Consider the following 12,413-nt stretch of genomic DNA (forward strand, 5'->3'; position numbering starts at 1 on the left):
ATTTGGTTAATATCAATAATAATAATTGTTACAATAACATGGTAATTCATGCAAGTAAAAATGATTAAAAACTCATGGAAATGTTGATATATAAGTCCTTTAATATGTCCCTTAATGTAATCTTAAAATCGAAATTGTCTTCCTTAAGATTGCCTCACCATCCTCGTCCTTTGCGTTCACATCGGCGCCCTTGACGATGAGCTCCTCGGCCGCCTCGTGACCTTCTTGGGCTGCGAAGTGTAACGGAGTAGACCCTGAAAGGAGAAGATAATGATCATGGAATAGAGCCACATATATGTATATGTATATATGTGTTTGTGTCTGGGATCTGCACTGACGAATTACAACCGGAGCGATTTCAAGGACGGAACATCTAACAAACTTGCTACGGACTCTGACTCGATTGCCTGAGATTATGGCCGTGCACTCGTGCAATTGCATAAGACAGGCACGTGAGTCAAAGGAAGAACAGAATGGAGATGGTGTACAGGAGATAGAAATAAAGAAAGGAGCCAGTAATTTCATATTAGATTTCATATTTCGTTTCTTAAATACCACTTTCTTGCTTTTCCTCCTTAATCTATTACACAAACGCACATATATGTGTCTCAGTGTGTGTGTGTGTGTGTGCACGCCCGTATGTGTATGCTGCCCTAATGCCAACTCTGGATAAATCTGGAAATTCGGGTAGATTAAAACGGCCACCAAACGTTATGTTGAAATTTTAACTGGAATTCCTTGAAGCGGGAAATAAATGGTGACATTCATTTTCATTCACATGGATCTGTCACACCCGAAATGATGGCGAGTTTTTCATGTATACAAATTATATATATATATATATATATATATATATATATATATATATATATATATATATATATATATATATATATATATATATATGAAATGAATGAGAGAGACAGAAAGGTAGCAAGTATAAAATAAAATTACACATGATAACGCGGAACAGATGACATTCTAAGCCTGGCGTAACCCCGGTGATAGCACAATAGGAGCATATCATTGGGAACATTAAATCAATTTAGATCTGTAATGAGTTGAAATGCATTTCTACCATTATTCATGTCTGATTACCATCATTTCCTTTACTGATTTCTGTCATTACTGATACTATTTTTGTCTTCATTATTGTGGAGTCTCCTTCATTTTCTCTTCTGACATACTGAATGAACAAGCACAAACTACGGAAGAATGGGAGGAAGTTCTTGAATTCTCAAAGAATTGCCCAGAATGTCTCCTCCCTGATAAGAATGATAGAATTTTACGAGGTCGCTGCTACCGCCGATTCCTGATACCCGTGCGAGTCAAGAGGCTTAACCATGCCTGGATTTGGCTTACCTCCATCTGCCACTGCATTCGGTTCGGCTCCCTTGCCTATCAACATCTCCACCATCGCCTTGTGACCTTTTTCAGCAGCCAAGTGAAGTGGTGTGTAATCTGAAACAGGAAGATGCGTTATATTTTTATTCTGTTTCTCGAAGATAAATAAACGAGAAATGAAGATAATTCATGCATATGAACGGTTGGTTAGGAATAAGACGAATGTAGTGGATCGAATGCCTAAAGAAAAGACATTTCATTTTGCATTTTATATTTCGTATCATAAAATACACTCGTTCTTAATCTGTAAAGAACATTGTTTCTCACATTATGATTATACATGCATACACATATGTATGTGTTTGTGTATATACATATGTGTATTTGTGTGTGTGCATATATATATATATATATATATATATATATATATATATATATATATATATATATATATAAATGTACATATATATACGTGTGTGCGTATTTGCATGCGCATGTTGCCGCAATGCCATCTCTGAATAAATCTGGAAACTCGGGTAGATGATAACTGTCACTAAACGTTATCTTGAAATTTCTTGATTTTTCATACCTTTTTATGTGTACAAAAGGAATAATAATGATAATAAAATTAATGAGAGACAGAAAGAGAGTCGAAATCAGTGACATGACAACGTGGAGAAAAGAACTTTATGAGCCTGTCATAACGCCCATCATAGTAAACAGGAAATGAGTTGAAACGTGCGCGAGGGAGATGGCTGCTGTCATTCATTTTCCACTTACTCCTGTTAACTTTATAACCATTGCTATAGTTACTGATACTATTGTCATCCTTCATCCCTTGCCTATCAACGTCACCATCGCCTTGTGACCTTTTCCAGCAGCCAAGTGAAGTGTGCAATAAGATGCGCTTTACTTTTTTATTCCTTTTCCCGATGATAAATAAAAGAGAAAAGGAGACAATTCATACATATGTACGGCTGGCTAGGAATGAAACGAATGAAAGGAATGGAGTTGTTAGTTTGCACAAGTGCCGAATGACCAGCTGAAATTAGTGCTGATCCAGACCCACTGATATCCCGAAAGGAGGCTGAGTGTACTATCGCATGGGGTCATGCCTCAGGTCATTTACAGACAGCCATGCCTGTGGCCATTTACAGAGAGCCATGCTTGAAGCCATGTACGGGGAGCCGTACTTGTGATACATGTATTCAAGCCACGCACCATCTATGAATAGCACCAGCAACATGGCTTCCGTCTTGATCTTGATTTTATTAAAAAATACCCTTGCTGCTTGTGATTATTTGGCAGTCTTTATCATCTAACAGTTTTATTTATGTACCTTTTTATTTATTTATTCATTTATGTATCTAATTTGCTTTTAATGTGGCCTTTGCTTTATAATAGTCTTAATTCCTTTCAATCCTTAGAATATCTTCTCTCAAATCTTTCCTCTGTGGCGTTTTTACTATAACGATATTAGTAATAATGATGATAATGATAAAAACGATAAAAAAAGATAACAGAAATAATTTGGTTTATATCAATAATGATAATAATTGTTACAATAACATGGTAATTCATGCAAGTAAAACTGATTTAAAAAATCATGGAAATGTTGATATATAAGCCCTTTAATATGTCCCTTAATGTAATCTTAAAATCGAAATGTTCTTCCTTAAGATTGCCTCACCATCCTCGTCCTTTGCGTTCACATCGGCGCCCTTGACGATGAGCTCCTCGGCCGCCGCCTCGTGACCTTCTTCGGCTGCGCAGTGTAACGGAGTCGATCCTGAAAACGGAAGATAATGATCAAGGAATAGAGGCGCATATTTTATGTATATACATTTATGTGTATGTGTGTCTGGGATCAGCACTGACGAATTAGAAACGGAGCGATTTCAAGGACGGAACAGCTTACAAACTTGCTACGGACTCTGACTCGATTTCCTGAGATTGTGGCAGTGCACTCGTGCAATTGCATAAGACAGGCACGTGAGTCAAAGAAAGAGCAGAATGGAGATGGTAGAAGAAAGAAATAAAGAAAGGAGCCACTAATTTCATATTACATTTCATGTTTCGTTTCTTAAATACCACTTTCATGTTTTTCCTCCTTAATCTGTTATTACACAAACACATATATATGTGTCTCAGTGTGAGTGTGTGTGTGTGCACGCCCGTGTGTTTGTATGCTGCCCTAATGCCAACTCTGGATGAATCTGGAAATTCGGGTAGATTAAAACGGCCACCAAACGATATTTGAAATTTTAACTGGAATTCCTTGAAGCGGGAAAAATGATGACATTCATTTTCATTCACATGGATCTGTCACCCCCGAAATGATGGCGAGTTTTTCATGTATACAAATCTTATATATATATATATATATATATATATATATATATATATATATATATATATATATATGAAATGAATGAGAGAGACAGAAAGGTAGCAAGTACAAAACAAAATGACATGATATCGCGGAACAGATAACATTCTAAGCCTGGCGTAACCCCGGTGATAGCACAATAGGATCATATCACTGGGAACGTTAAATCAACTTATATCTGTAATGAGTTAAAATGTACGTAAGATGACTGGTGTCACGCATTTCTACCATTATTCATGTCTGATTACCATCATTTCCTTTACTAATTTCTGCCATTACTAATACTATTTTTGTCTTCATTATTGTGTAGTCTCCTTCATTTTCTCTTCTGAACTACTGAATGAACAAGCCCAAACTACGGAAGAATGGGAGGAAGTTCTTGAATTCTCAAGGAACTGCCCAAATTGTCTCCTCCCTGATAAGAAGGATAGAATTTTACGAGATCGCTGCTACCGCCGATTCCCGATACCCGTGCGAGTCAAGAGGCTTAATCATGCCTGGATTTGGCTTACCTCCATCTGCCACTGCATTCGGTTCGGCTCCCTTGCCTATCAACATCTCCACTATCGCCTTGTGACCATTAAAAGCAGCCGAGTGAAGTGGTGTGTTACCTGAAACAGGAAGATGCGTTATATTTTTATTCCGTTTCCCGAAGATAAATAAACGAGAAATGAAGATAATTCATACATACGAACGGTTGGTTAGGAATGAGACGAATGTAGTGGATCGAATGCCTAAAGAAAAGACATTTCATTTTGCATTTTATATTTCGTATCATAAAATACACTCGTTCTTAATCTGTAAAGAACATTGTTTCTCACATTATGATTATACATGCATACACATATATATGTGTTTGTGTATGCACATATGTGTATTTGTGTGTGTGCATATATATATATATATATATATATATATATATATATATATAAATGTACATATATATACGTGTGTGCGTATTTGCATGCGCATGCTGCCGCAATGCCATCTCTGAATAAATCTGGAAATTTGGGTAGATGATAACTGTCACTAAACGTTATCTTGAAATTTCTTGATTTTTCATACTTTTTTATGTGTATAAAAGGAATAATAATGATAATAAAATTAATGAGAGACAGAAAGAGAGTAGAAATCAACGACATGACAACGTGGAGAAAAGAACTTTATGAGCCTGTCATAACGCCGATCATAGTACAACAGGAAAAGAGTTGAAACGTGCGCGAGGGAGATGGCGGCTGTCATTCATTTTCCACTTCTGTTTAACTTTATAACCATTGCTATAGTTACTAATACTATTGTCGTCATTATTCATCCCTTGCCTATTAACATCACCATCGCCTTGTGACCTTTTCCAGCAACCAAGTGAAGTGTGCAGCAAGAAGATGCGCTTTATTTTTATTTCTTATTTTTTTTATTTTTTATTTTTTTTTTACTTTCGTCGATGATAAAAAAAAAAAGAGAAAAGGAGACAATTCATACATATGTACGGCTGGCTAGAAATGAAACGAATGAAGTGAATGGAGTTGTTAGTTTGCACAAGTGCCGAATGACCAGCTGAAATTAGTGCTGATCCAGACCCACTGATATCCCGAAAGGAGGCTGAGTGTACTATCGCATGGGGTCATGCCTCAGGTCATTTACAGACAGCCATGCCTGTGGCCATTTACAGAGAGCCATGCTTGAAGCCATGTACGGGGAGCCGTACTTGCGATACATGTATTCAAGCCACGCACCATCTATGAATAGCACCAGCAACATGCCTTCCGTCTTGATCTTGATTTTATTAAAAAATACCCTTGCTGCTTGTGATTGTTTGGCAGACTTTATCATCTAACAGTTTTATTTATGTACCTTTTTATTTATTTATTCATTTATGTATCTAATTTGCTTTTAATGTGGCCTTTGCTTTATAATAGTCTTAATTCCTTTCAATCCTTAGAATATCTTCTCTCAAATCTTTCCTCTGTGGCGTTTTTACTATAACGATATTAGTAATAATGATGATAATGGTAAAAACGATAAAATTGATATATATATATATATATATATATATATATATATATATATAGAGAGAGAGAGAGAGAGAGAGAGAGAGAGAGAGAGAGAGAGAGAAATAACAAGAGTAATAATACTGATGATAATATGGTTAATATCAATAATGATAATTATTACAATAACATGGTAATTCATGCAAGTAAAAATGATTTTTAAAAAATCATGGAAATGTTGATATATAAGCCCTTTAATATGTCCCTTAATGTAATCTTAAAATCGAAATTGTCTTCCTTAAGATTGCCTCACCATCCTCGTCCTTTGCGTTCACATCGGCGCCCTTGACGATGAGCTCCTCGGCCGCCGCCTCGTGACCTCCTTGGGCTGCGAAGTGTAACGGAGTCGATCCTGAAAACGGAAGATAATGATCAAGGAATAGAGGCGCATATTTTATGTATATGTATATATTTGTATGTGTCTGGGATCAGCACTGACGAATTAGAAACGGAGCGATTTCAAGGACGGAACAGCTTACAAACTTGCTACGGACTCTGACTCGATTGCCTGTGATTGTGGCAGTGCACTCGTGCAATTGCATAAGACAGGCACGTGAGTCAAAGGAAGAGCAGAATGGAGACGGTGTACAGAAGAAATAAATAAAGAAAGAAGCCACTAATTTCATATTTCGTTTCTTAAATACCACTTTCTTGTTTTTCCTCCTCAATCTGTTATTACACAAACGCACATATATGTGTCTCAGTGTGTGTGTGTGTGTGTGCACGCCCGTATGTGTATGCTGCCCTTATGCCAAGTCTGGATAAATCTGGAAATTCGGGTAGATCAAAACTGCCACCAAACGTCATCTGAAATTTTAACTGGATTTCCCTGAAGCGGGAAATAAATGGTGACATTCATTTTCATTCACATGGATCTGTCACACCCGAAATGATGGCGAGTTTTTCATGTATACAAATTATATATGTATATATATATATATATATATATATATATATATATATATATATATATATATATATATATATATATATATATATATATATATATATGAAATGAATGAGAGAGAAAGATAGCAAGTACAAAACAAAATGACATGATAACACGGAACAGATAACATTCTAAGCCTGGCGTAACCCCGGTGATAGCACAATAGGATCATATTATTGGGAATATTAAATCAATTTATATCTGTAATGAGTTAAAATGTACGTAAGATGACTGGTGTCACACGCATTTCTACCATTATTCATGCCTGATTACCACCATTCCCATTACTAATATCTGTCATTACTAATACTATTTTTGTCTTCATTATTGTGTAGTCTCCTTCATTTTCTCTTCTGAACTACTGAATGAACAAGCCCAAACTACGGAAGAATGGGAGGAAGTTCTTGAATTCTCAAGGAAAAGCCCAAATTGTCTCCTCCCTGATAAGAATGATAGAATTTTACGAGATCGCTGCTACCGCCGATTCCCGATACCCGTGCGAGTCAAGAGGCTTAACCATGCCTGGATTTGGCTTACCTCCATCTGCCTTAGCGTTCGGTCCGGCTCCCTTGCCTATCAACATCTCCACTATCGCCTTGTGACCATTTCCAGCAGCCGAGTGAAGTGGTGTGTAACCTGAAACAGAAAGATGCGTTATATTTTTATTCTGTTTCCCGAAGATAAATAAACGAGAAATGAAGATAATTCATGCATATGAACGGTTGGTTAGGAATAAGACGAATGTAGTGGATCGAATGCCTAAAGAAAAGACATTTCATTTTGCATTTTATATTTCGTATCATAAAATACACTCGTTCTTAATCTGTAAAGAACATTGTTTCTCACATTATGATTATACATGCATACACATATATATGTGTTTGTGTATATACATATGTGTATTTGTGTGTGTGCATATATATATATATATATATATATATATATATATATATATATATATATATATATATATAAATGTACATATATATACGTGTGTGCGTATTTGCATGCGCATGTTGCCGCAATGCCATCTCTGAATAAATCTGGAAACTCGGGTAGATGATAACTGTCACTAAACGTTTTCTTGAAATTTCTTGATTTTTCATACCTTTTTTATGTGTACAAAAGGAATAATAATGATAATAAAATTAATGAGAGACAGAAAGAGAGTCGAAATCAGTGACATGACAACGTGGAGCACAGAACTTTATGAGCCTGTCATAACGCCGATCATAGTACAACAGGAAATGAGTTGAAACGTGCGCGAGGGAGATGGCTGCTGTCATTCATTTTCCACTTACTCCTGTTAACTTTATAACCATTGCTATAGTTACTGATACTATTGTCATCATTCATCCCTTGCCTATCAACGTCACCATCGCCTTGTGACCTTTTCCAGCAGCCAAGTGAAGTGTGCAATAAGATGCGCTTTACTTTTTTATTCCTTTTCCCGATGATAAATAAAAGAGAAAAGGAGACAATTCATACATATGTACGGCTGGCTAGAAATGAAACGAATGAAGTGAATGGAGTTGTTAGATGCACAAGTGCCGAATGACCAGCTGAAATTAGTGCTGATCCAGACCCACTGATATTCCGAAAGGAGGCTGAGTGTACTATCGCATGGGGTCATGCCTCAGGTCATTTACCGAGAGCCATGCCTGTGGCCATTTACAGAGAGCCATGCTTGAAGCCATGTACGGGGAGCCGTACTTGCGATACATGTATTCAAGCCACGCACCATCTATGAATAGCACCAGCAACATGGTTTCCGTCTTGATCTTGATTTTATTAAAAAATACCCTTGCTGCTTGTGATTATTTGGCAGTCTTTATCATCTAACAGTTTTATTTATGTACCTTTTTTATTTATTTATTCATTTATGTATCTAATTTGCTTTTAATGTGGCCTTTGCTTTATAATAGTCTTAATTCCTTTCAATCCTTAGAATATCTTCTCTCAAATCTTTCCTCTGTGGCGTTTTTACTATAACGATATTAGTAATAATGATGATAATGATAAAAACGACAAGAAAAAAAATATATAGAAATAACAAGAGTAATAATACTGATGATAATATGGTTAATATCAATAATGGTAATTATTACAATAACATGATAATTCATGCAAGTAAAAATGATTTTTTTAAATCATGGAAATGTTGATATCTAAGTCCTTTAATATGTCCCTTAATGAAATCTTAAAATCGAAATTGTCTTCCTTAAGATTGCCTCACCTTCCTCGTTCTTTGCGTTCACATCGGCGCCCTTGACGATGAGCTCCTCGGCCGCCGCCTCGTGACCTCCTTGGGCTGCTAAGTGTAACGGAGTAGACCCTGAAAGGAGAAGATAATGATCAAGGGACAAAGGTGTGAGTATATATGTGTGTGTGTTTGTGTGTATTTGTGTGTGCATGTGCGTGTACTTATATATGTATATATATACTTATTAATACACACATACATATGGGTTTGTGTGTATATATATATATACATATATATATATACATATATATATGTATAGAGATGTATGTATATGTATGTATATATATGTATATTAAAACATATATATGTATATATATATATTCACATATGTATGTATGTATGTATATATATATATATGTATGTATGTATACATATGTATATATGTATGTATGTATATATATATATATATATATATATATATATATATATATATATATATAAATGGGATCAGCACAGAGGAATTACAAACGGAGAGGTTTCGAGGACGGAATATCTTACACGAGTCAGAGGAAGAGCAGGATGTTTTTCGGAGAAAGGGGGAAATAGACCTAAAGAAAGGAGACACTTCATATCAATTTCATATTTCTTCATATATACCACTTTCGATCTTGGTTTTCCTCCGTAATCTGTTTCTACAGAACATTGTTTGTCACATGTTTCATTATAATTACTCACACACACACACATATATACACACGTATATACATACATGCTTATGTATGTGTGTGTATATTTGTATGCATATATCTAAGCCTTTGTACTGAAGAAACCCCTTATCATCCGCTCTTTTCCCTCACAAACGCCATCACGTGACGCTCCTCTCACCGCTTTCTCTTTGATTCTACTCCCGCATCGCCAACGCTGTCCCCAATCTCCTTAGACCTCCCAGCTAACATTTCCCTCCATGTCATGAACACCAGGCTTTTCCTTTCCTTTGAAAATCAGCTGGACCCCTTCGATTTTACCCCCCCCCCCTCTCACGTGACCTACGGGTTCCCGTCTTGTCTGCCTTTACTGGCATTGCTATTGTTGTCTCAGGGTTTGTACTCTACCGTTGCCTCGAAGGCACTGTAGCGTAAGTTGCATCTTGCCTTTGGTGGAGCCAACACTTCAAGCACATGGGCATCATGTTGCCTGCCCCCATGTTGCCGCTCTGTTAGGCCATACGTATGGTGTGTTACCACATGTATTTATCCTCCCTGTATTCACATATGTTTATTATTCTGTGTTGTGTCGCTTTCTACTCCACTGTATTTTCCATCCACAATCTTACTATTATTATTGTGTTTTTTCGGTATGCACCCCAAAAAGAGAGAGAGAGAGACAGTAGAAATAAAACAAAGTGACAAGATAAAGTGGAACAAATAACTTTCTATGCCTGTTGTAACGCCGATCATAGTACAACAGGATCAAATCAACCTAAGTTATGAGTTGAAATGTACGCGAGGGAGATGGCTGGTGTCATATACATTTTCCACTTATTCATGTTTAACTTTATAAACATCGCTAATCTCTGTAACTACTAATACTATTGTCTTCATTGTTGATTGGTCTCCTCCATTCTCTCTTCTGATATATACCGAATGAGCAGACCCGACCGACGGACGAACGAAACAAAGGTGCTTTTGAATTTTCAAGGAATTCCCAGTTTGTCTCCTCCCTGATTATATTAAATTTTTACGATATCTTTGCTACAGCCGATTCCTGATACCTTTGCGAGTTGTCTTACCCATGCCTGAATTTGGCTTCCCTCCATCTGCCTTTGCATTCGGTTCGGCTCCCTTGCCTATCAGCATCTCCACTATCGCCTTGTGGCCTTTAAAAGCAGTCACATGAAATGGTGTGCAGCAGGAAAATGCGTGCTACTATTTTATTCCGTTTCCCGAAAGCAAGAAAAGAAGATAATTTATTCACACGAACGGTTGGCTAGGAATGAAACGAATGAAGTGGATCGAGTTGTTAGTTTGTACACGTGCCAAATGACCAGCTGAAATAAGCACTAATCCAGACCCATATGATTATCACAGGACTGAGCTATGGACAGCACCTACCTTGAGGCACTGATATCCCGAAAGGAGGCTGAGTGTAGTATTACATGGGGTCATGCTTCAGGTCCTTTACAGAGAGCCATGCCTGTGGCCATTTACAGAGAGCCATGCCTGTGGCCATTTACAGAGAGCCATGCCTGTGGCCATTTACAGGGAGCCATGCCTGTGGCCATTTACAGAGAGCCATGCCTGTGGCCATTTACAGAGAGCCATGCCTGTGGCCATTTACTGAGAGTCATGCTTGAAGCCATGTACGGGGAGCCATACTTGACGTAATACTTAAATGTATTCAAGCCACGTACCATATATGTATAGACCGGCATCGTGCCTTCCGTCCTGATTTTGGTTTTATGACAGATACCCCTGAAGCTCAGGATTAACAGCCTTTATCATCTATCAGTCTTATTTATTTTATTATTATTATTATTACTATTATTATTATCATTATTATTATTATTGCTTTTCGTGCAGTCTTTGCTTTATAATAGTCTTTCGTATCTGCCATTCTTCCCTTCACTGCTTGGAATGTCTTCTCTTTCCTCTGTGGCGTTTTTACTATAATGATAGTAACGATATCAGTAATAATGATAATGATGAAAATGCTAATATATATATATATATATATATATATATATATATATATATATATATATATATAAAACAATAGTAATAATACTGATGAAAATATGGTTCATATCAATAATGATAACACTTCTTACAATAACATGGTAGTTCATACAAGTTAAAGAAAGAAAGAAAGAAAGAAAAAAGTTATGTCCCTTATATTATATACATGTATATATATGTATATATATATATATATATATATATATATATAATATATATAATATATATATATATTATTCTCGTAAGGGATGGAATATGCCTTGCAATGAAATTGCAAGAGATTGAAAATAAACGCAACGTTTCGAACCCTTCACGAGTTCCTCTTCAGACAAAAACCGATCCTTTTCGGTTTTTATCTGAAGAGGAACTTTTGAGGATTTCGAAACGTTACGTTCATTTACAATTTCTCATTGTGGCTATTTTCATTTTCATTTTTGTGCAAACGTTACTCTGTTTGTGCTTGTGTTCATGCCTTGAAATATTCAGATAAGCCACGCACACCAAAAATAAGTTGGAGAAGGAAGGATATCAGCAGTTTCGTTGCGTATGCAAGTCTATTTCAAAAGGTATCGTTGCTTGTGTCAGAAGACTTGGCATGATTTTCTAACGATATTTTTCTGCGTAGCTTTAAATAGACACATACATGTGTCAAATATATATGCACATACATATATATTTGTATACTTACATCCTTACAGACATACATACACACACACGCACACACACACACACACACACACACACA

General features: G+C 36.4%; 1 protein-coding gene across 2 annotated transcripts in view; it reads right to left on the minus strand.

Moving 5' to 3' along the window:
• Window positions 1-1,270: 1,270 nt before the first annotated feature.
• LOC138859532 (serine/threonine-protein phosphatase 6 regulatory ankyrin repeat subunit A-like) overlaps window positions 1,271-12,413 on the minus strand; it is a gene marked incomplete at its 5' end in the record, with an annotated part of 13,618 nt that continues 2,475 nt past the window's right edge. Inside the window, 6 exon segments of one of the 2 annotated variants that reach the window (XM_070115067.1) lie at window positions 1,271-1,461; window positions 3,035-3,133; window positions 4,246-4,344; window positions 6,035-6,133; window positions 7,268-7,366; window positions 8,967-9,065. In XM_070115067.1, coding sequence (XP_069971168.1) covers window positions 1,286-1,461; window positions 3,035-3,133; window positions 4,246-4,344; window positions 6,035-6,133; window positions 7,268-7,366; window positions 8,967-9,065 — 671 coding nt within the window. 2 annotated transcript variants of the gene reach the window in all.

This window comes from Penaeus vannamei, chromosome 37, assembly GCF_042767895.1.
Source record: "Penaeus vannamei isolate JL-2024 chromosome 37, ASM4276789v1, whole genome shotgun sequence".
Lineage (NCBI taxonomy): Eukaryota > Metazoa > Arthropoda > Malacostraca > Decapoda > Penaeidae > Penaeus > Penaeus vannamei.